This window comes from Ochlerotatus camptorhynchus, unplaced genomic scaffold (assembly GCF_037179485.1).
Source record: "Ochlerotatus camptorhynchus isolate MF236.1 unplaced genomic scaffold, CSIRO-AGI_Acam_v1.1 ptg000610l, whole genome shotgun sequence".
Taxonomy (NCBI): domain Eukaryota; kingdom Metazoa; phylum Arthropoda; class Insecta; order Diptera; family Culicidae; genus Ochlerotatus; species Ochlerotatus camptorhynchus.
In genome coordinates this window covers 57063-83690 of record NW_027041090.1, presented here as the reverse complement: position 1 = coordinate 83690, position 26628 = coordinate 57063, and the positions used below count along the sequence as shown (strand labels likewise).

At 36.8% G+C, this 26628-nt stretch overlaps 1 protein-coding gene across 1 annotated transcript in view; it reads left to right on the top strand.

The window, feature by feature from the left end:
* The window catches only part of hh (desert hedgehog signaling molecule-like), a 63909-nt gene extending 45904 nt beyond the window's left edge, over positions 1–18005 (top strand). Inside the window, exon 3 of the mRNA XM_065237379.1 lies at positions 17235–18005. Coding sequence (XP_065093451.1) covers positions 17235–17887 — 653 coding nt within the window. The 3' untranslated portion in view covers positions 17888–18005. The remainder of the gene's footprint in view (positions 1–17234) is intronic.
* Positions 18006–26628: the final 8623 nt, after the last annotated feature.

Here is a 26628-nt window from a genome sequence, read left to right as displayed (position 1 = left end):
CAGTCAAAGCGGTAAAACCTTGAATTTAAAGCCCTATGATGATATCTGACCTTTCTTGCTAATACAAATTCCAGCAAAACTAATTAAGTATGCGTATGGGAAGAGAAATAAAATATTTTTTTACCTCGTTTTTCGGTAAATCTTCTTTTTTGGCTTTATTGCGTCCCTACTATGACTTTACCTCTGTCCTAAACTTAGTGTTATTTGAGCACTTCCATAGTTGTTAAGGTGCAACATGAAAATAATACCTCCTTATTCTTTTTTTTTTTCTTTAATCATGACTTTGTTAACGTGTTAGTAAAATACATCTCCAGCGAGCACGCTCGCAAGCTCAATAAACATCCATGCATGCTTGGCATGCACAGTAGTACACACCATACTGTAGTACTGCTCATTTGTTAATAACTTTTTAGTCAGTTGTTGAAATTTGTTTTTCTTTAAAGTAGTTGATAGATTAGGACCCTAGTTTACTATAGATATGCAAAGAGTAGGTAAATATTAACATTTGAATAAACACCAATGAATTTTTGCACTTAAAGTCCGAGATGTGCAGCGAGCATTTCTCACTTAATGTTTACAACGCAAAAAAAATATAGTTTATTACTAGAATTAAAATCAATTTTTTTACGTATCTATAACAAGCTTAAACTCTATTCTTTCTACTGCTTCAAAAAAAACTATGTTTCGTAAACTGTGTGCAAAATTATTAGCAAATGAGCAGTTCGTGACCAAAAATGTGTATGCCAAGCATGCATCCATGTTTTATAAATATCAATAGGTGTATCGATGTAGAACTGGCTGTCTCTTCTACACCATTGCACAGTGGTTCCCCTTAGAACAAAAGTTGGCCAAAACCTCAAAATTGTTGCAAATAGCCATAAAACAGTTGAAATAGATGTTTTTTAGCTGTACGAAGAAAACATGATAATCAAGACGTCACAAAAAGGTGTATAGTATAGCCAGAACCAATGCACAATGGTCCCAAAGCCGTATTTAGGAAGACAAAAATGTTTGCGCCCAAACCGTCAGTTTAAGGTATATGGTTTCTTTGGTAAACTTGCTTCATATGTTTTGTTCAATCTTTTTATGTTCGTAAAATTAGGGTGGTCCATAACATTGGTAAATTAAAAATACAAACTTTTTTTATTATTTAAGATAGACCAAAGCAGTGTCCTAAACAGTTGTAGAACATTTAATTCAAAGCAACTTTGTTGAAAACACAACGTTTTTATCTTTTATGGTTCATGAGTTATGATTTTTTTAAACAAGCAGGTTAGGGTGGCCACTAAAATCGGGTTTCTTTGAATATCTTATCATGCGTTAATTTCTCGTAAAAACATTGTTCTGATTACATTTAGAACTTTTAATGACGCATATTTTTTCTCCAGGGTTCCTTCCACTCACTTACTATAAAAACATGATTTTCGAAATTTTTATATCATTATATGTTGTAATTATATTTTGTACTTTTTAGATACAAGAACAGGTTGAAAGGCAAGTATTTGACACATTTAACCTGTCAATTTTGCTTTCAGAGCGTCGTAATCAGCGATTTTATGATTCGTGATCGTTCACTCAGAGTGAGCGCTCGTGAGTCGTAAAATCGCTGATTGTGACTATCTGACAGCAAATTTGACAGAATTCATGTGTCAAACACTTGCCTTTCAACCTCTTCTTGTATCTAACCAGTACAAAATATAATTATAACATCTAATGGTTCCAAAATTCCGAAAACCATTTTTTTATAGCAAATGAGTGGAAGCAACCCTGTTTTTCTCAAGCAACTAGGTTACTACCATTTTTGAATTAGAAAGTTAAAGGCTATTTTCTTCGGAAAAATTGCTCTTTTCAATTGTCAATATCTCAAAATGGAGCAAACCGATTTTCAAACATTTAATTTCATATGAAAACTCGTTTTTTCTTATTTTTTTTGAAAAAAAAAACTGCAAGAGCTTTTACTGCTTAAAGCATTTAATTTAATTAAAAACCGTAATATTTTTCAGCCATAACTTTTCAAATAAAAGAGATAACAAAAAGATATTTAAAGAATGCCGATTGTCTAGGGGCCACCCTAACCTGCTTGTTTAAAAAAATCATAACTCATGAACCATAAGAGATAGATATATGGTACGTGTGTGTATGTGTGTGCGTGTTAGTGTGCTTTGAAAAAGGCATTGTGAAGCTTGCTACAGTATACACCGCAGATTATATAACTTAGAAACGGATATTTTCCAAAGAACACTTTACTTGTTATTCCTAATTTCAACATCTTTCGCAAAAAATCGCAAAACACATTAAAGCCTATCTGAAAGCTAGCTTTTAAAGCTATCTTTTAGGTACTAATAGATAGTGGGCGGATGTGTCCGTCATATGTTTTGTTAATTTTTTATTTGATACTGTCACTTAAAACAGTGCATACACTCTTTTTTACCATCCATTTGACGTGAAATAATCCGGGGAACATTTCTTCTCAAGCAACCAAGTTGACAAGAAACATTACGATTTTTTCAAAAAATTGTGATATCGCTACACTATATCAACCATAAACAATTATGTAATCAACAGAACTGCACAAATATAATTCAATTTAAGATACTCTTAACATCTAAAAATGTTAAAAAAAGATTGAAATAAAAAATATCAACTTTAATTTTTGATGTTTTGGCCAGCCAGGAACCACTGTGCATTGATTTTCAATAAAGAATCCAACATCACATCACACTAACTAAACCATAAGCAAAACAAAGACAGCAAATTCCCATTGAAAAATTTTGTTTACATCTCCGGGTGAATGACCGAACCGAATAGAAACCTACGGATACTGTTGCCGTCTTCCCTGATTGTGTTTTATTCCACGTAATGCTACGATTCAGTGATTAACAAGTCTTATTATAGTTAAACATGCAGTTTGAAATATATATTCACCAACTAATTATGTAGAGTGAACATATTTTGAACTATAAATTCTGGGGCTACGTTTACAAAATACATATTTGAAGTTTTCGGGAGCCCGAATTGACAGTGATGATTGAAGAATATCAAAAGAAGTAGTAGAAATATGTTACTTACAGCTTGTGGAACCTTACTAGAGAGTTTTCTAAGCTTGTACCATTTTTGCATTAGTATAATAGGCAAGTACAATCATACTATATGCCCAGAGATTTGCCCGATAAAATCCAACACTGGACCGGGAATCAAACCCACCGCACGAACTTGAATTCCGTCGGAGACGAGCCAGCCAACGGCTGAAAGTCTCCTTAATAAAGATATAAAAAAAAAAAAAAAAGAACTTGAATTCCTCAATTGAAAGGTGAACATATTCTATCAAGGGAACAAACATTTGTGTTTCTTTTGTAAGACGAATTCAAATTCAAGACTGCGATGATACTTTGCGATGAATTTCTTTATTATATGCGATGTTGACTTTGTTTGCAATGCTTTACGATTCTATATGTGTATTATTATATGACTTCCGGCTGTTTGGGCAGTAATCTTGATTCTGAATCTCATGTGTTTTAAAATGTCACATGACGCATTATAGCCTGGTGAACATGCCTGAGGACTGCTCTGCTAAGTTGGTTTTCTTTGCAAATACACTTGGATTTCCATAAAATAAAGTTAGATGAATCGATACGTGAAAGTAGGTTGTTTAGAGATTTTCATGGAAACTTTTTGCCTAGTCTGTCAAGTTTGGTTTATGCTCTGGATATCTACTTCACGTTCCGATTGAGCTAGTTTCGTTTTATACAATCCTATCACAATTTTCAAAAGCTGGAGTGGAATTCCAAATTGGCAAAGCTCTTGCAATGGAAATTACCAGTTTCTTAAATTCACAAATAAATTAATTGACAAATACAATTACATTGAATATTTTGACAAAATTTGATAGTTACAAAATGTAGAAACTATAAGAATTATTATTAAAAAATCTGCAAATTTGCAGATTTAACAAAATTTACCTCAGATTACTTAGTCAGTTAAGGTAAAAGTGACCTAGTCGGTAAATAAAAGGTTCAAAAATGGTTTTCTCTGAGACATCACTTCGGATTGCAAGAAGCTCTCGTAGATGTTTTCCTTTTATTATTTCGCACAAAACTTCGAGAACTTTTTTTCAATCTGAAAGGATCTCTCAAAGCATTTCACCTTAAGGCATGATATTACCAAGCCAGGTTCCAGGTCCAATCCGACCTAAAAAAAATCTTTCGGATTGGAGATGTTCTCATCTTCCCTGGGTAGAGATTATCATTATACAGGTCGGACTGGGTTATCGGTAACTCGTAATTTTAGAATCGATCTTCGGTATTTTTTAAAATTTATTTACATAAGTCAATGATCTATGCCAGTGGTGTTCAACCTCTTTTTTCAATGGCTTTTTTCGATTATCATATATTAAGTTGAATCTTCCCAATGGCAAAAATATAAACGACAACTAAAGAATTCACACCTTAAACTTAAAATAATCACGCAATGCCAACAAACCTGCTTGCTCAAGAGCAATAAACAACTAAAAATGAGCAATAGACTAGCGGAAAGTAGCAATGGAAAATTTAAATGTTGCAATGGGAAATATCTTGAACGTTCAATAAATCATTCAGGAATATCTTAATTTAAATCAGAAACCAAGGTTGCAAAGACTCATTTCAGCTAAAACAATGTTTTTCTAAATTATGAAATAATTAGATGCCATGATCAAATTTTGAATTGGTAGGATACAAGAAGAGGTTGCAAAGAATGTGTTTGACATATTAAACCTGTTTATTTCACTTCATGAGAGTCACAATCAGCGATTTTTCACAAACTCACTCACTCACTCAGCGATCAGCAAATCGCTGATTGTGACTCATAGAAAGCAAAATTTACAGGTTTTATGTTTCCAACGCATACTTTATAACCTCTTCTTGTAAGTTACAAGTAAAACATGCCATCATACCATCTTTTGGTTTTATTATTCCGAAAAACATTATTTTAGCTGAAATGAGTCTTTGCAACCTTGTCAGAAACTTGCAATAAAAAAATCAAACACCTCTAAGAAATTAAAAAAAGTGCCAGCAAAACCTAAAATATAGCAAACATAGCTCAATTTGATTTTTTTTATTGCAACTTTTAAATTTTTAATTTGAAATTCTTCAATTATGAATGGACCATTCAAGATTTTGTATTGCTTAAACATATGTTTTCTATTCCTACTTTTGATTTGTATGTTACTTCTTTTTAATTTATTGTGGTTTTTTTAGCGGTTTACCAGCAAAAAAAAATATGTTGTACTAGCTGACCCTGAAAACAAAGTGCCTAGTTGTTTGATATAAATCTGTCGGGGCCCAAGCTGAACAAAAAAAAAAACTTGCAAATCCGTCAATCCGTTCCCGAGTTATAGCGTGACATACGAACAAAATTTCATTTTTATTTAAAGAGAATATTGCAGCTTTTTACTCCAATTGCTACTTTCCACTTGTTCAATAGCAGCAGGTTTATTAATAAATTCGCATTAATCTCTGGAGTGAGTTTTCCCTTCTTTTAGTGAGTATTAATCACGCTGCCGTTTCCCAATCATTTCTGACATACATTTGTAATGCAAAAACCAAACTTACTGCTCCTGAAACCATAGATTAGTTTTAGAAGGCATGGTAAAGCTTTCCATAATCCGTTTGGCTAATCAACTTTTTTCTCAAACCTTCCAAAGGCAGAACGCATGATCTTATGATTTTATAATAGGTTTATCCTTTCGAAAAGTATCGGGATTTCATCGGTTACCACCTTTCTCAACTTATTATTTCTGTGTTTGTCTCAAAGTTCTAGGAAGTAAAAAATCATCATCCAGAAAAAAGGATTATATTTGTTTAGCTCTCTAGTGTTGCACTTATAACCACTATTCGGTATCACACTCCAGTCCAGAGAAGATTTGTTCAGGTGTTTGTCATTATCATTTTTGGATATAGGCCTGGCTCAAGAACCAGGCAGCAAAACAACATCAGGGAAAAGAAACAGGAAAACCACAAATATTAAATGTAGGTTTCCATATTCCTACACTGCTTCCTCCAGCTGATGGTGATTCAGATTGTATTTCTCTTTGTATCTTCCCATCCCTTTGAAGGTTGTAAAATTCTAAAATGCTAACTCATGTGGTTTCTCAGTTTCCGCACTATTTCTACACCGCCGACCATCAAACAACAATGCAGGTAAACCGTGATAACCGAAGCAAAAAAATTGGAGGTGTTCTGTTGTGGTGTTCAATAAAATAAACGGCCCAGCCTCGGATATGTGGTCGATTCACCACTGGGTGCTGCTGCTAATCGTCGGCCGTCCATTGGTATTGGTACTTGAGAGGCCCCAATGTGCAACCAACAGAAAGAAAGAGGCATCCTACCGGGAAAACCAGTTTCTTCACCGACTTTGCTTCCACCTGGCTTCAAAATATTGTTGCTGCAGGAACGATGAGTACCTATGTATGTCGACAGATAAATGGTCGACTCGAAAACTCCAGGAGCCTCCCAAAAGACTCAGCTATGAATGAAATTTCTGTGGTCGATAACCAGTTCCATCGTGATGTGATAATAATCTGTCGATTTGCTTTAATATTCATGAAGGGAATATGTAAATCCATCTTGCTGCGGGATTTTATTTTCGGCTTGACCGCATGAGGCCAGACCCAAAATGGCGGCAAATGAGAAGTGTTTCTGTCATTGATGTCCATTTATACCACATGTGTCGTATCGTATCCAAACACACTTGCTTGGCAGCTTCCAAACAGAGGAAGGCTGAATGAAGTTAGTATATAAGCATGCTCATGGCTAACCAGACAAATCATGACGCATTCTAAAACTGCCAGCTACACCTACAATTAGACACATTGACCACCATCGACAACAAAAGTATTAAAGATATTGACAGCTTATTAAAACATTAAAATAATAAACTTTTTTCAAGCTCATTGTCCTATATGTACGTTTCTGACTACACAAACCAAAGTAGGGGACTGACTCGATAAGACCATTGAAAGGGACCGCATTTCAATGTTTGTGTTTTTGTATGTCTACAAGTGTAAATAAACACTTGACAAGATTATTTCACGCGCTGCTCGATGACTGACGGCCAGAGTTGAATGACAGAACGCCTATCTCTTTTATGCTCTCATGGCGTTTTCATACGTTCTGTCTTTCTCAACCTCCTCTTCAGGGCAAGTGGGTGGAAGCATTGAAAGTTCCCACTGGTAGAAGAGGAAAATTATTGCTCGCTCTTTTGCGGGTTTTGTTATTGTTATAATTTCACAACAAATAAATCTTGACATTTAACGCATTCAGTATGAATGATTCCAAACTTAATCCTGTGTTTCAAGCCGATGGGTACGATGCATTTCATCCAACCGGAGTGTACAGCCTCTGCAAGCAAAACCAATGAAGGTACTACCTCGTGTGAAGGATGAGTGTGTGGCAAGAAAACCCGGCAAATTGCATTCTCACGATATCGAAATCAAATTTATTTACATCAACTCGTTATGTGCACTGCCTACCGCCCAATCCTATGTTATTATACCGCCATCGAATGAGCCGTGTGGTGTGGTGTCAGTCTGTAATAACCATGATTAAAGGCTTATTAATGAGATATTCCTTTAAGGAGATTCTTCTCCGCTCATTTTTATATCATCTGTTGCAAGCACTACACCTAAAAGCAGCTGCTTCTCGTCGTTGTTATTGCCCACCATTTTTGCTTAAGTCGCCAAGAACGGCAATCAATCAATGGGGTACCGCTCGTCACCATTTTACCAGCGGAATATGGAAAACTGTAAGTAGTCGTGTCAAAATTGCAGCCACGGTACGGTAAAAGTTGAGGGAGGGTCGTTCTCCTTGGCGCATTCCCACAGAGATGCGCTGACAAATGGTGCTCGTTAGCATAAATATGTATTTTTGAACTTTTTGATTGGTTGATCAGACTCGCAATGCTTTTTCAGTGTGGTCATAAATCAAGTTCAAAGTCATTCTCAAAATACCAAACCCATGCTCCCCACTGTTCTTTCAGTTTGTATTGATGTCCCCAACAGCTGTGCAAAATTTGAAAGAATTTGGTTGTTCGACAAAGTGTGTCTGCATAGTTTTCCCAATCTATGTCCCAGGTTTGGTGAAAATTTAGATATTTTTGAATTTTTTACAAACACATGAACAGTTTTGTTCCGTTTCCCAAACATTTCCCATACAAACTTTACAGTTCTCCCGCAAATCCAATTTTATACAACTTACACCATTAGGGTATCTTCAGTGGTGATCCAAATCCTGGCTTTTAGTCTTTTTTTAAAACAAACAAAAACATTGTTTTATACCGGATCCAATCTGCATCATTTTGAAAGAATGTGATCATGTTTTGATCTATTTTTGCCACAATTTGGAACAAGAAAAATACCTTTCCAAATCAAATCCAAATGACGGGTTTTTTGAAAGACGATGAGAAATTAACAAACCAAATTAAATTAATTCTCATGTCAGATGCTAGTTCGTGGTAGACTTATGATTTCGCTTGTGATCGTGTTTGCTGTAGGTGATCGATTTTTATGTATTCTATATTTGTTGTATTTTGATTGCTTGCTGTTTTGTTAGTTGATGGTAAGTTGTAAACAAATTTAATATCCTGTGAAGTTGAATTACAAAGAAATTTTTACTGTAGAATGCAGCCAGATTCCAAACGAGGAAAGAACTGGTCGGAGGAGGAAGACGAACAGATATGTCGATCGTGGTTAACTTTTTTGAAGGATGCCGTGAAAGGAACCGATCAGCTAAGGAGATTTTTTGAAAGCCTAAAAGACCACGCGCAGTTCAAAATCTCATCTTTCACCAGAATACGGCAGCAATTCGGGCCGTTCTAAGAGACCAGATTGAGCCACCTATGAACTTTCCTGAACTACTAACTACTATTTCGTGAACTTCTTTAAACTACTACTTCTTCTTCATCGCATTTGAAGCTTATTGCTTACCGTATATTAGCTTTTTTCGTGCTCTTAACTTAGATGCACTTTCACTGTTGTTAATTCAGAGCTTTCAATGCCTGTACCATTTATGCATTGGTATAATTTTGTGGCAAGTACCATCATACTCTATACCCAGAGAACTCAAGAAATTTTCCAACTCGAAAAAATGCTAGACCGGACCGGGAATCGAATCCAGCTCTTGCTTTCATGGTCTTGTAGATCGGACCACAGTATGAAATGAACTTGTTTCACCAACAATGAACAAAACAGAATTAAAATGTAATTGAAATCAATTAAATACAACTTTTAGCATCTAACTTATGGCTTGCTGAATTCTTCAGCTGATTAATCTTCAAGACTTCTCTTCTGCGGCTGCACTCCAGCTGCCTCTCGGAATCTCATCAACTTCAGGTTTCGTCAACGTATCCGCCAACATTTTACCATCCTCCATCATTTGGGCGAACAAAATGATATTTTGTGTCAAAGTGTTTTAATCGCTTGTTGAACAAGTCTGCTTTCGGGATCCCCTGTAGATTGCTCCGCATCCAAACAGTACCAAGTATCCGGAATTAGAAATTCCTGAATTTCGTATCACCAGCCCAGTCAGTAGACCTCCATGGTAACTTATTCTGTTGCAAGTACAAGCTCATGGTCCTTGTGTGAACTTGAGGTAACGAAGTATCCGTTTCGCCTCCGTCCAATTAGCTTATGATGGACAGCCGATCTGCCCAAGAAAAAATACGCTGACTGCGATGTCTAGTCGAGTGTATGCTGCCACGTTCAACAAACTTCCGGTTAAACTGGAGTACTGGTGACAGTTCGGAAGTTGCTTCTTCTCCTCATTTTCTGCAGGTGGCCGGGATCCAAAGAATCTAGGAGGACTTCGTTTTGGCCATCCCAAACCACGCTAGCAATTTCTAGATGTGCATTCGTTGGTTGAGAGAAAAAAAAATACTACAGTGAAGCTATGGATCAGTGTTGTTATTAAATCGTCGGTGTGCAAACAATTTTAGCTGCAAACCAGCCTATGCAGGTAAAAATAGTTGCATGCACTTTTACCTGAACAAGCTTATATGCAGCTAAAATTGTTAGTTGGGAATCGATGACCATATCGTTTACGTATATAACTAAATACATTAAGTTATCGCTACGACGTCGTACGTCGACAAGGATCATTTGCAGATTGTAAGAACTGAGGCCTACAAATTTTTCTGCACTAAACACACAGCATTTCCGTTACCTATCGCGTAGCCAGGTGGTAGCCACTTGAAAATCGATTCTTCGTGATCACCGTGGATGTACGCGTCTTCACGTCCGCATGTTTCACCGTGCACTGACAATTGTAAGCAGCTTCCTAAATGTTGCCTGTCTCATCACGATCTCTTAAGGTCTATGGACTACTCTGAAAAGCTACGAGCTATGGGAACTTCACTGAAAATCTGTGCACCTCGCAGGAATTCTGCGAACTACTCATTTGAAAAACATGCTCCACCCGAAAATGGTTGAATTTTTGACAGCTAAGAAATAAAAATCATCCCAAGAGCATAAACAACAAAGTTGATCTGTTCTGGCTGGATCTATTTAGTTTTCGTTGTTCCAAATCCAGTATAAAGTTTGTCGAAAAATAGACCACCACAGAAGATGTCCTTGCATAAACTTTTAAGTATCTTTCTCTCACTCGCAATCTGTTCGTGCACTGGGTGATCTTCTTTTTAATTTTACCATTGTTCCTGCAACGATACCTTGCAGTGTTAACTTTTAGAATTTTCTTTGGGTTTAGTTGGAGAAGTGCGAGCTCTTTTACTACATTTGAAGCCAAAATGAAGTAGGGGAAAGAGGGGCATAGTGAACATGTGGGACATAGTGAGCATCCCGCAGTTTGGCTCTGGATCTCCAGCTGCAAGAAACAAATCAACTGATAGTAGGTTCAATATCATTATGATATTGATCCTACCACCATCCAATTTGTTCCGAACGGCCAGAAGTCCAAGCTGGTACACGGGATGCTCACTATGTCCCACCTGTTCACTACCGTATGCGTGCTAATGTTTGCACCATTGAGCAATGCCAAAATTAAAGAAATTCTCGCTTTCGAGTTTTTCTATTTATTTAAAGAGGGGATGTTTCTCAGTGTCTTAAACTATGTTAATCATCGATCGAGTTTCCACTTGCTGCAATTACGGCCTCCACACGCTTCCGGAATGCACGGCAGGTTCTAATAATGTAGTCTGGATCCATTACGGGTCAATGTTTGTCTAAGGCTTGCTGTACTCGGGTGGCGTTTAGAACAGGCCTTGGCCTTCATGACGCGCCATATTGAGTAATCCAGCGGATTAAGATCGGAGCTGGATGGCGGCCACATATCCTTCGCCCAGAACGGAAGATGTTCCTGCAACAACTTCTGAGTGCGGTTCGAGGTGTGGCACGGCGCCCCATCTTGTTGAAATACAACATTTGGCTTCGGACCGTACTGTTCTTTGATCCACGGACGAGCATACTTACTTAAAATCCCGATGTAGACCTCCGTGTTGTCCTTGTCGCCTTTTGGAATGAACACCGGGTCAATTTTTTGTCATCAGAAGCCACCAATCAAAACACCATAACTCTAGCAGAATGCTTGGCCATATACACGTTCTTGTGCTCGTCGGCCACGTCTTTTACCGGAAGAGAACTAATATACCGGTCGGTTCTGGAATTTGGTAAGGGATCGACGGTAAACATACTCTCGTCGGTGAACAGGATTACCGGATCTTTTCGCTTAAGAAAGTTCAAGATTTTCTTGCATTGTTCGACTCGTAGCTCCCGGTAATCATGTGATTTTTTTTCCGCGCCCTCGACTTCGCCCCGCAATCTTCCTTGACGATCTTCTGTGCCGTAAAGTCACTGATCCCGTGTTCCTTTGCCATTTTCCTTATTGAACGCACTGGATTCACCTGAATCTTCCAGCGATAACCCTCGGAACCCGAGCTGACCTTGGACGACCTGTGGTCACCTTCGCGGTTAGTTGTCCTTTCTTTTCTCGGTCTTAAACCCTTTTGACGGTCCACCGGGACACTCCCATGGCCATTGAAATGTCTTTTTGCGATATTTGCGCGTGGGACAAATCACGAATACGCTGCCACTTCGTCATGGTGCAACTGTCAAACTAAGTAAATCATTTTCTTTTATACACAGCCTACTACGGTATGAGCTATAGGCTACGTGCATGCAAAGAAAACCAAGGCATTGTATGCAAAGGTGAAACGGGAACCTTATTTGTACGATGGTGCAAACATTATCACGCATACGGTATGTCCCTCTTACTCCTAGTTCGATTATTAAGCCTGAGCGATGCAGTCCCTAGATGAATTATAGAATTAATTTCTGCAATTTCTGCTTACTGGGTTCACAAGATTAGTTGGAACATTGTATAATAACATGTTTAGTCTGTAAAACAGCAAGCTGGAGTTCATGCATTTTAGATAACCTAATATATCAAAAATGTTTTTATTTAACACAATTACATACCTTTGACACATGATTTGATGAACTCTCATTATTTGTAGGGAACTCTTTGATTTTATGCAAATTAATAATGTCATGAGATTTTGCGGATCTTGATAATCGACGTGTTGATAATAATCCCATATGATATTCTGTCTGCAAAGTAGACGTGTTACGTGATAGTGAGATTCATTAAACGCAACACGCAGCCGTTTGAGAATGACTTTTGCCTTAAAATATTGTTTGCTATCTGTTGCGAAACATACTGGAATATGGCTTTCTAGTATGGGCAGAGTGGGACAGAGAGTTTATTATTGATTCCATTGACAAAATTTTATATTGTTTCATTAAATTTGTATCATAGCGAAATTTCAACTCAATCATCATTTAGATTTATCGATGGAATTTCCATAAGCGATAAATATGCCTTATCGATAAAATAATGCACAAGCAATGTATTCCTGGTAAAACCGTAAACCACCAATGATAATGAAATCAACGGTTTACTAAACACCTATACGACTCACTAAATATGGCAGGTGCATTCGGTAAAACCAACATTATTTTACGCACTCAGGCTTTGGTAATTTTTTATCGTTTATGATATGGTGGTTTGTCGCTGATGTTTGAGTGCGAAAACTGTCATTATTTCGTCCGGTCCCCGTGAGTGAATCATTTTATTGTAATTAAATTTTACTGTTAAACCTGATATAATTGATTTGTTCTGATGGTTTAATGAAAAGAGAGTACTTAATATATAAATATGCCATATCGATGAAATAATGTGCAAGCAAACCGTGGTTACTTATCAAGATGTATTCCTGGTAAAACCGTAAACCACCAACGATAATGAAATCGATGGTTATTTTAAATGAGTTAAAAAAACCCCGAAGATCCATGGTGGATTGCTGAGCACTCCAATTTAATATCGATGCTCATTGAACGGAAGAGAAGTGAATAAATTCGTAAATTTAACGTTATTTTATTCAACCGATAATTTTTCGGTCAACTACTTTCGATTACAAAATGAATGCTTTAAAAGTCAGCGGAGTGTCGTCAATCAAAGATCTTGCAGTAATTCTTAACAGTGAGCTGAAATTTGCCAAGCATATAGCAGCAACTACCACCAAAGCCTACGTGATACTGGGATTCATTAAACGCAACACGCAGCCGTTTGAGGATGTCTATTGCCTTAAAATATTGCTTGTTCTCTGTTGCGAAACATACTGGAATATGGCGTTCTAGTATGGGCACTGCTTCATGTCAAGCTTTGCTTTCATATTGAACAGATTCAGTTAATTTTGTTAGATACGCTCTTCGACTGTTCTTTTACCCAGGAACAACCCTGTTGTCCATCCGCCGTACGAAGACTGCTGTGAACTGATTATTCTTTCCACATTGGCGGATAGGAGGATACTTCTGTACGATTTTGTAAATTCGATATTTTGAGCAACAATGTTGATTTTGCTAAACCTCTTGGACAACTTAATTTCAATGCTCCTATTAGACAGACGCGTCAAAATGATCTTCTCCACAGACCTCAACATCGTATACTCTACAGACAAAATATTCCACTTGATGTTTGCTGTCAACGTTTTAATGAAACACGTGACACCCAACAAACATTGCAAGCTGAATAAGAGCTTATAAAGGCAAAAATATGCTTCTGCAGCTAAAAAATAGCTTGTTCAGTTTTTAATCAGCTCATATTGTTTGTTGGGCAGTTATGATTTTAATATTCCGTAAATTGTTTTTGAAAAATAGGATTGACTGTACTTTAAGGAATTAAGCTGTCTGAAGAATTGATAAAAACACATATTTGATATAAGTTATGTCGGTTCCATTTTCGTAACACATAATACATAGTCCAAGAAAATCAAAACAACATATTATTTTCCTATCGATAAGTTGCCTTGAAGAAAATGTGCAAGATTTAATTTCCGATGCCTGCTAATATTTGATTACACACAAAAGCTCTTTTTTTTGCCTGGCTGACTACTGAAACCCGCAGCCAATCAACAATTTTGTTATCCTGTTGTATAGGTTTCGCAAAATGTAAACCTAATACACCTTTCAATGATCAACAATGAAAAGATACTGTGAGCAGAAGATTATTGAACACATATTCTGTGGTTTTTTTTTTTTAAATTCAAGTCAGTGACCACGACTAGCTTAGATCTTGAAGGGGACCTTGTGTTTTAGTGCAATAATACATCACACAGAAGCCTGTAAAATATTCGTGATCTAATCATAGAAAGATGCATGCAGCGTATAAGTACAGAAGACAGAGAGTGGGGCTGTATCCCGCTAACTTATTAAACCGAATGAACCTAAAAAATGTAAAACAGTACTTTTCGAAACCCGAGCGAATTTATTTTTTTAAGCAAAATTTCCACTCAATCATCATTTAGATTTGTCGATGGAATTTCCATAAGCGATAAATATGCCATATCGATGAAATAATGCACAAGCAATGTATTCCTGGTAAAACCGTAAACCACCAACGATAATGAAATCGACGGTTTACTAAACACCTTTACGACTCACTAAATATGGCAGGTGCATTCGGTAAAACCAACATTATTTTACGCACTCAGGCTTTGGTAAATTTTTATCGTTTATGATATGGTGGTTTGTCGCTGATGTTTGAGTGCGAAAACTGTCCGGTCCCCGTGAGTGAATCATTTTCTTGTAATTAAATTTAACTGTTAAACCTGATATAATTGATTTGTTCTGATGGTTTAATGAAAAGAGAGTACTTACTCACCCCAATGGGTATGGGTTCAGTACCAACCGAGGTCGATTGGATTTTGTACAACAAATCTCTGGTGACATCTTCCTTCAGAAGGGAAGTAAAGCCGTTGGTCCCAGTCAATGTATTAATGGGCTCGTTACAGGGTTGCCAGTCAATTGGATACATCCAACCGATGCGCAACCCAGCGACTTACACTCACAGTAGTGTGAGCGCGTTTCTTTTGAGCATGGTGCAATGTGCAGACGTAAGCTTACGAAAGTGGAGAAGCTCTGTTCATCATTTTATCTAGGAGCAGGGTTGATTCAACTCACGTCGCTGTATTTTTTTCTGAATTATGGAATCACTGGATGCTATAATGATATTTTGTTCTTGTAAGCGGGGTTGCTTTCCCTCATTTGCTTTAAAAAATGTTTTTCGGAATTATGAAATCATTAGATGATTGAAAATCTCCTTAAGACAACCAACCAACCAACCATTAGATGACATAATGAAATTTTGTACATGTAAGTAACAATAAGAAATTCTAATGACTCATAAAACCTGCACCCTTAGAAAAAATCATGTAAATTTAGGTGCTCTGAGATTGACATATACGAGCGTCAATTTTGACATAAATTTGAGTTATAATAGACGTGAAATATAGCCCAATCAAACGTACTTTTCGTCGAGCAACGAATGTTTCGGTCTCGGAACACTTAATATTATATGACTTGTTTGTTTACGTCTCATCTTTTATGTCAAAGACGGATTCCGTCACGCGTAAGATTAGTTATTTCTATGTGAGCGCCGAAAAAAATTTAAAAAAATTATTTTAGGAATTATGAAATCATTAGATGCTATATTATGTACTTTTAAGTTAGAAGAGGTTGTGAAGTATATGTTCGACACATAAAAGGAGCCAATCAAAATGTCATTTGTCCTTTATCGCGCAGAGGGTATAGATTTTGTGACAAGGGGAGGTAACAATAATGTGACGTCCAACGAGAAAAATATTAATTAATAACACTATTAACGAATAACGAATTACATAATCCTATTTGTGTAAAGAAATAATTTAACTTTAAATTTCCACAAACTTTGGAAAATTTTAATAGTAAGTTAATTTGTTTGGATAGGTGTGACATTCAAAAGAGGGGGGTGTATCATTTGTGACACCATAGACAACTCCAACCTCTCTAAGAAAAAGAGGTCATCTAATTTATTTTGAAGTAAAACGGACGTCAGAGAAGAAGAAAATTGCACTGCAAACAATATGTATGAAACCCAATACCTTACTTGTACCACTGAACGATGAGCGGGAAGCAGCCCTTGCTACATCTCTTCCTTTCTGCCACCTAAATATCATCGCATAAATGCGCAACCAGATTGACAAGCAAGATAGCAATCGCCTCACTGTACACACGCACCACAAATCACACAACAACCGTTCGGTTTCTCGTCCCTTGATCGAGAAGACCTCACGCAGAATCCGGCAAAAGTTCGTACAAACTTCTTTCATCCCTCTTCTGTTACCGATCGGCTTTTGTTGCCCGTCATTGTCATCGATATAGTTTATTTTCCCTTCTGACAGCATTCATGCATAACCTCAAAAAGTTAAACTGCTTTGCCGGCCTCGATGCCCCTGCTAAGCCAGCAAGGTTCCAAAAGGAAAAGAGATACGGATCAAAAGTGAAGGAGATGCGCTAAGCATCCCACGCAGATAATTGAATCTTGTTTCGTGGGGAAGCCCAAGAGAAGATACGAAAGAGAAGACACAGCCCTTCAAACTGGATGGTGATGGAAATAGGAAGGAACCATTGCGGCTAAAGGAGGGTGTAATAAATCAATAGATAGTAAAAATGTAAACCACAGCATGGCGCCGCGGTACCTTTTCAATACCTTTTCAAGCTATTTTTACTCTGTTTATCCTATTAATCTATTGTAAAGCATTGTGGGTATCTGCTTCGGTACGATTCAAAAATTCGGTTCATGTTTTATTGCAGTGTTATCCTCCATCTTCAAAGTTGGAATTCACTAACCTTTTTTTTGCTTTCATTCTTTCAGATTCATCCCAGACAAACCACGCGAGTGGATGTTTTACTGGAGACAGTTTAGTCCAAACGGCCTCCGGAGAGAAACGGAAACTCAGTGAGCTTCAAGTTGGCGAAAGCGTGCTCAGTGTCGATGGCTCCGGGAACACCGTATATAGCGAGGTGATAATGTTTATGGATCGCGATACTCATCAGAGCCGAGAATTTGTCCATATCGTAGCCGATGGCGGTGCACAGATAACTGTTACACCAGCGCACTTGGTGATGGTTTGGCAAAAAGACATTGGTGAATCACGTTACATGTTTGCCGATCGCGTTCAAGAAGGTGACTACATTTTAGTCAACATTGACAGCATTCTGGAACCTCGAAAGGTTCTACGAATATCAGCGAAACTATCGCAAGGGGTATACGCTCCATTAACTAGGGAAGGAACGGTCGTAGTAGACTCTATAGCTGCCTCTTGCTACGCTCTCATAAATAGCCAGAGGGTAGCACATCTAAGTTTTCTGCCGTATCGGGCAGCGCAAAAAATTATGAATCTATTCAAAACTAGTAGTCAAAGTCGTAGCTTAAGTCTGCCTCGGCATGAAGGCATCCACTGGTACGCCAAAACGTTGTACGCAATCAAAGACTACGTCATACCGACGGATTGGCTCTACCATTAACGATGGCTGAAAATTCATCTACATAAAAATAGTCGGTCAACCATTTGTATATAGTGTAAATTTCTGTTTTATCGTAAACAATTATAACTCCCGTTGTTTCCTGTAACTGAAACGAACATGCAGATGCGAGAGGGTATGTGAGATCTACTTAAATTATACTCGAATGAAAGTGGTTATATTGTGAGTGTGCATCCCCTTTCATCGTATTTGGAATCTATATCGTTTACACCAAAACATGTGAATTGGGACAGGTAAAGTAATTTTACTTGCTTAGCAACCTTCGGAATGTTTGAGAAACGCTCCTTGATATTGTTACACAAAAGCTTGACAAATACGCTGAGGAATTTTATGTTTGAGCCCGGAATAATGTTTAGCTTGGATAAGTAGGATCAATATTAAATAATTTATTTTTAACTATCTTGTATAAATATTCTATGTTCACAAATTTTAATGTGTCACCCAAAAATCTGAATGTTAATATTATTTTGAACAAATTTGGCCAGTGAGTTATCTGCTGTTTTATTCGAAGTACAAGACGCGTACAAGACAAGAGATATCTGTTCTAACAATGAAGCAGTACATTTTGATGTAGTATTTATTAAGTAGTATTACGAAGAAAAGTGATATCTAATTATAATGTATAGTATTAATATAAAGAAAATTAATTTATGAACAATCTGTAACTCAAAGCACTCGTGTAAAAATAACTCTAGAGCTTATATGCCAACGAAACCCTATATGCGACCCTTGTAAACATTTCATCTCAGCATGAAACATTTCAACAAATAAGTCAAGCTTTCAGGATTGATTTGCCGACTCATGTACCGACAGCTGAACGAAAGCTTTTTGAAAACCATTCATGTAGTTGAGACACAAACGCATCACGCGAACGAACGCTTCAAATTTGTATACAAGGTGAAAACGGCTAAAGCGAACACACAGCTGAAACGCAACACATCTGTTTGTAAAAATTCTGAGCCAAGTAGTAAACGGAATTGCTGCAGAAAATAATCTGGCATGCTCGATGCATTGCACAGTATCTTTGTAAATATAGTAAATTGGTAAAACAAACTGCGGGCAAAAATGTAGAAAGTTTTAATAAACAATGTTGTTATTCAAAGCAATGAAAATTGATCGTTGAATATCTATGCAGAAAGTATGAGAAATATACCAATATACTATACATCTACATCATAATAAAAATATCATATCATCATAAATATACACCAATATAAATATCTTTTCAATCGTGCACTAGGGTAGCGGATTTGTATTTCGTCAGTTCCATTAGTTGTCTTCCTCTTACTCAACAGGCATCGAAAAAAAATATATTTATATCGTTTTTGATTATTGACCTTTACTTTAAATATTGTTATTGATTATAAAGTGGAGCAAAAGTTCTACCTTAGTTGAACAAATTTAAATAGCTCAAAACTGCAAGCATTCGGAATCAATTCTATACACAGGATCGATAACTCAAGCTGTATAATTTTCTCTCACAAAACCTTTACAGTAAATTCGTTTTTAGAACGATTCCCAAATGTTGCAAATGTGCAAATGTTCACAAAATTTTTGGGAGGTTTTTGCATTGATCTTTAAATGCACCATGTTGATACAGATTTGTTTATATGTTTTTTTCTGTTATTTCTACTAACCATTATGGACTCATCGAAATTTTACTCCCATTAATAATATTTCCAATTCAGATAAAAGCATTTCGCATCGGATTATTTGCTTTAATAACATACTGCGGTTGTCAGTTATCAGTCAAAATCATTCAAAAGTCGATTGTAAACTAAACTAACAGAAACTAAAGTAAAAGATAACTACAAAGCATTACATACAGCGTCACCACAACAGTTACTTAAAAATAACAGTATCTAAAGCGAATAATATACCGCGCGAATTATAACTTTTTTTTTTTTAGATAAGCAGGTTTCCATGTACTTATTTTTGATTGCAAAATTCTCTGTAATTTACGCGAACAGGTCACGAGGATGCCATAAGAGCTTTAGTCTCCCATTTATTGCTAAACATACAACTTTATAAAAAAAATATAATCCAAGGAACCGAAATCCTTCCATTTCGGAACTAACTTCATCAAACTTCTGCACCGAAGCACCGAGACATCCAGAAACCATCTCTTGCACAACTTTTTGAGTTACACATGGATCAATATTTGTTATCAACAACGAAAACTCCCTATTCTCAGCAAAGCGCTCTTGAATTTTTTCAGTCTGCAGCGAATGGTTCAAAGAACAATACTCGATGTTTACATTTGTACAAACCTTAAGTTCGTACCGTCTAATAACCAGGTCCGGATATACGGGTGGCCCCGAGGGAGGAGCATGTCCCTGGGCTGCCACAAATTTATAGAAATTGTCATTTCAAAATTAGATCCATGTCTCATTAACATATTGCCGACAACAGTTAGACATATGCCACAATGTTACTTATTTCCAATGAAAATTGAATTTGAAATTGATCGCAAATATCTCGCGACCAGAGCATTTTACCGAGAAATCCCTCTAATAAATTCTCGGTACATATTTTAACACCCGATTGAGCAAAAAACAAATGGCTAACTACAGTCAACTCTCCATATCTCGATGCTCTATATCTCTACAAAGCTGAACTAACTAGTCGACAAAAGTGACTCGGGGGAACTATTATAAAGCCTCTACTCAGCGATCTTGTTGTAGAAAGGTCATGTAGATTTGTTTACGTCAGATCAAAGTGTTGGCGTAGCGAAGTTGGTAGTGTCAAGGTTTGCCAATGCGATCGTCTTGAGTTCGCGTCCAGTTTTCGATGCAGGGTAATAATTTGGTGGTGTGCTTATAAATAATTTCGAGTAATATGATTCGATTCACAGCTAAATAAAATCAATAAATTCCCCCATCAAAAAACCGTAAACAATATTTAACCGGCTTCAAGATCAAGCTGTGCAGTGATTATTGGATAATCGGGAAAAAGTTGAATAAACGCCTTTCAAGTTCACAAACAATTAAACAGCAGAATAACAGCCGTATAGAAGCGTAAATGTATATGCAATAAGAGCTTGTTAAAACCGTCCCAACAGCCATAAGTTCGCCAGATTTGTTTGTATAGAGGTTGAGGAAAGGTTACCGCATATCGTGTAACATTTGAATACAGTTTGAGGCTGTATTTGAATACAGCTTGAGGCTGTATAAATGAAATGAACAATGCGTTTAAATTGAGGAAATTGTAAGTTGGGGTCTGTCTTATGCAGAATGTATACATTTTGTATACAGGCATTCCTTCTCAAGTGCATACAAAGTTCTGGACAATGTCACCGATTTCAACCAAACTTTGCCAAAATGTTATTTCAAGTCCTAAGAAAATTTATTTTTCGATTTTGCTCTAAAGTCCTTGAATCTCGCTGGATTTTTGAGATGTTGAGAAATTATATCTTTAAATAGAGATTACTCCACAACCAGACAATTCCTTGTGTTACTAACCCATTTTTGTTTTACCCCGTATCGTGGGTAGATCACCGTTTCGTGGTACACTAAGGGATGTAAGATCTACCACCGATTCCTAGACCTGACTACTTCAAAGAAGGGGAACATGATTTTTCAGTAATCAAAGGAACACATGTTTGTCCTTGTTATATTGTTGATAGTGACAAGACTCGATTTTATCCACCGAGGATGACCTTGAAACAAGGAAAAATTAGTTTGTTAGTCTTCATCTATGTGATTCCTGTCTTTTGGAGGCGAACCAGCCGAAGGCTGAAAGCCTCCTTAATAAAGCTAAATAATAATAAAGGGTGATACGGTCAAAATTTGGTCAATATCAACTTGACGTATTTCTTTCAATTTTGCATTTAAAAAACCTGAACACCCCTCATTTTGAAGGTGTGTGTGTGTAGAATGTTGCTCCTATTTTGATTTTGGAATTCACTCTTCAGTTGTCAAAATGCCGTCCAAGCAAGAAGAGCAGCGTATCATAATTTTGCTCGCGCATCGCGAAAATCCGAGCTACTCGCACGCAAAGTTGGCAAAATCGCTAAAAGTTGCCAAATCAACCGTTACAAATGTAATTAAAGTGTTTGGGGAACGTTTGTCGACAGCCAGGAAGTCTGGATCGGGGGGAAATCGAAAACCGGAAGCCGCTGAGACGACAAAGAGAGTTGCCGGTAGTTTCAAGCGAAACCCTAACCTCTCTCTCCGAGATGCCGCAAATAAGCTGGGTGTATCGTCTACAACCGTGCATCGAGCCAAAAAACGAGCCGGACTATCGACTTACAAGAAGGTAGTGACTCCAAATCGCGATGATAAACAAAATACGACGGCCAAAGCGCGATCCCGGAGGCTGTACACGACGATGCTGACGAAGTTTGACTGCGTGGTAATGGACGACGAAACCTACGTCAAAGCCGACTACAAGCAGCTTCCGGGACAGGAGTTTTATACGGCAAAAGGAAGGGGAAAGGTAGCAGATGTTTTTAAGCACATGAAACTGTCAAAGTTCGCAAAGAAATATCTGGTTTGGCAAGCCATCTGTACCTGTGGCTTGAAAAGCAACATTTTCATAGCTTCCGGGACTGTCAACCAAGAAATTTACGTGAAAGAGTGTTTGAATAAACGTCTGCTGCCTTTCCTGAAGAAACACGGTTGTTCCGTACTGTTTTGGCCGGATTTGGCATCTTGCCATTACGGTAAAAAGGCCATGGAGTGGTACGCCGCCAACAACGTGCAGGTGGTTCCCAAGGACAAGAACCCTCCCAACACGCCAGAGCTCCGCCCAATTGAGAAATACTGGGCTATTGTCAAGCGGAACCTAAAGAAGACCAAAAAAACTGCTAAGGGCGAGCAGCAGTTCAAGGCAAACTGGCTTTCTGCGGCGAAGAAGGTGGACAAGGTGGCTGTACAAAATCTGATGGCAGGGGTCAAGCGTAAGGCCCGGCAATTCGGATTTGGAAAAGTGGAAGCCTAACTGAATATTTTTCCTGAATTTTAAACTAATTGAACTTGAAAAAGAAATTTAATTTGATTTTTTAAATAAACGATTTCACCGATTTACACGCGTTTTCCCTTGACCAAATTTTGACCGTATCACCCTTTAATATATGATTCACTTATATTCGATGTCCCCTAGTTTGAAGTGGTTAAAACATTATCATTATCGGCGTCATTGCTTAATTTTGTTGCTAAGTAAACAAATTTTGACTGACAAAGGGGTGCGGCTTTGGATGGGGCTCTCACTCTTCGAAGGGTATAAATAACGAGACCTATCAATAGAATCGATTCCTTGCGATGAAGGCAAGAATGACAACTGTATCAAAACCTAATACTTCATCATTTCTCAATATTCTATTTAGTGATGGAGTAATACGACATTCACTAAACTGAAGACACGGGATTTACAACAATAAATCAAATTACTGGTCGCAGTGGTGTTATGTCCCGAATAGAGGAAAGAAAAAACATTATTTTGAAGGGTTGTTATTGTAGAATCAAACAGATTAATCTAGATTTTATTTGTGATATTGAAACTAGGATAAAGAGACAGATTATTGGAAGGTATCGAAATTATCAAAACATGGCAATTTTTCAAACCGCGCGGGACATGTTTTTTTTCATATCTATCTCCACATATTTAAAAATCTATCCACAAGGTGTGTTCTGAAATAAAATGATTTGATTTGATATGTTTAATGAGATATTTCGTAATGAGTGACTGGAAAAATTTTAACTTTTCATCCGGAAAATTACTATATTATATTTTTGAATAGAGATTACTCCGCAACCAAAGGAATGAAGGGGAGAATTTATGTATAATTTGATTAATTTAACTTTTTTTTTAACTGCAGTAAAAAGACAGATTATCCCATCTATCAAAAAGGGCCCTTTTCATACCACTAAAACTTTGATATTTTAAAGATTTGACCTGAAATTCCCTCCACGTTTTAAAAAACCTTCCTTTTAGGTGTTTTTTGAATAGTAAACTATTTCAAAATACAGTTTAAGAGATATGACCAGATGAGTGAGCACAGGCAATTTTGAGAATTACTGGCGGAAAATTACTAAAGCTTTATATGTTCGTAATAAATTTGTATCTAGCTCATTATTTAACCATGTTAGAGCATTTTTTTAACTGTTCCAAACGAGAGCAATTAGAGTGGCAAGCAAATAATAGTGCATATTTTTGTTGAACAAAGATTGCCGATGTAAAAGTAATGGTAATGTATCATGGCGGTGGACAGATATTTTTTTTAAGACAACATATGAAAGATCACACAAAAAGCAACATTTGGCTTTAAAAATGGTAGAACAACATTGTTTTAAATTGAAAAAATGATCTTTAACAACCCAACAAATAATTTGAAAACTACATGCATGCATGCATGTTACTCATGAAAACCAAAACATAAGAGCATACTAGCAAAATTGTTGACACTAATAAGCTCTACAAGTCATCCTAACACTACTTTTCAAAATTTGTTAAACAAAAAAGATAGTTTAAAAAACTCATTTTGTTTAAGAACACTCTAATAGAAAGCTGAAGAAATGCAACCGAAGAACTTAATACATAGTTTCTTCAGCTACTTTTCTGAAGACACCATTTGTTTGACCTTGTTTTCATAGGGGTACCCTGTACTCACTCAAAAGCAGTATTTTGAAACCATTTTCTTTTCAGAATACACCTAGAAGATACATAGGTTTGCCAACATGTGGAAAGAATTTCTGGTATAAATCTTTTAAAATAACAAAATCCGGACGTTATGAAAAAGGGCTTCCAAAAATCTGTCTCTTTACTGTAGTTTTAATTAATAAAATCTAATTTTGATAAATCAATCAAATTCTACGTTCAAATCCCTTTATAAAGTTGTGGGTCAAGAGCACACATAATTTGTTTGGCTGCGGAGAAATCTCTATTCAAAGATATTATGTAGGGGTTTTTGGCTGAAAAGCTCAAAATTTCCTAACAAACTCTCACTCATTTAGCAATATCTCGTAAACGATATGTTCAAATCATTTAATTTTCTAAACACATCTGTGGACGCAATTGAGGTGTTCGACAAAAAAGTGACGGTAATGGACGAGACGGCTCCCGATGAAGACAACATCGAAAAAGAAGAACACGCAAGTAAAACCCAGGGTCAGCAACGATTCGATTACGGGAAAGACCAAAATTGTTGGTAAATAACCTGTTTAATGAACAACAGCATATTGTTAAAAGAAAAAAGAAGAATGTTACGAGCGCGGCAAAAAACAAGCAGCCAGCAGTAGCCTCCCAGGAAAAAACTCGTTCCTAAACTCATTCATGACCCTCCTGTGTTTTCTTTATTGATTAATGAAATGTATTAATTGGTTTAAATGATTGGAAAAAAGTTGAATAGATCAGTCTTTTGAACTTTTTATTACATGTATCAATATTGCTAATCTACCACTCCGACACAGTAGAAATCAAATGAATTTTATCGATCCTTTGATCAACAGATAAACATCAACTTTTGTAAACAAATCTTGCTAGATCTACGCCTACGCAAACCAGAAACACCATCGAGTAGGGGTGGTTTTCGTGGGCGTACTTCGGTTAGCAAGTTGTGTTTACAAAATTTTATAGGCCTTTTTAATTATTAGGCGAGAGGTCCTATTCAAAAATCAATTTCAAAATTGCATTAAATATCGATTTTTCTAAGATACACAGTCAGGATGTTAAAATTTAGCAGAATATGAAGGAAGATCCACGTAATGAGATAATTCTGAACCAATCTGTATAACATACAAAACACCTTAGTCACCAGAAAAACTTTGCTGAAGACGGTAATATTCCATACGACCCAGCTCACGAGGTATCCCGTACTGGAAATATTGTGAACATGTATCAATTTCGGTCGCAACGTTTTCTGGTTAACGGTAAATGGCACAACATTTTTTTAGTCAAATTTTGTTATTTTTGTTGTGATCATATTTATTCAACTCCTTTGCAACACATTTATGCAATTTAGTTGAGAAATTTTGAAGAATGAATTTTATTATTACAGTATTTTGAATAAGAGCGTCTATTGTCAAATTTACTCTGCTGGATATGTACAATTTTCGCTCGTTCAAATGTCTCAGAACTTTACACGATTTATAATGTAAACTTATTTGATATGTGACGCTGTAGTGTACCTACAAGCTTCCAGAAAAAATAAAACATAGAAACATTAAGGAACGCTACTCCAGTGTCAGTATTAAATCAGCATTTGACATAACCGGCAAGTGTGGGAACGATCGTCTCGATCGTGTTTTGTTTGACTAAAATTCACTGGTCGTCAGTAGCTGGTTAGTATACATGAAAATAAAGGGTTAATATACATGAAAATAAAAGCAGAACATACTAACTCCAACATCGGTATTGTCCAGTTGTCAAGATATATCACATCCACGTACCGATAAATTATAAGTGAAGTTTCATCTGGAACTGACTCGCTTGATGTGAATTGGGCCCCTAAAAATATTAAATACAGAAGATTCCACAACCCTCCATTTATGTGCACGTTAAACAGAAATTTACACTTTTTTTTCAAATTGTGTATATAATTTCCCAAAAATAGTTTTTTTTTACTTGATTCCATTATTTAACGTCGGCCTCTATTCCGGAATCGAGTGCCAATCAAATTCGTTTTAATTTTCATTGAACGCCTTGCTGCCAGCCGTATCACCCCCAAAGCTCGTTGATAATGTACCCAGCAACAAAACATTTGTGGTCAAATGCGTCAAGTATTT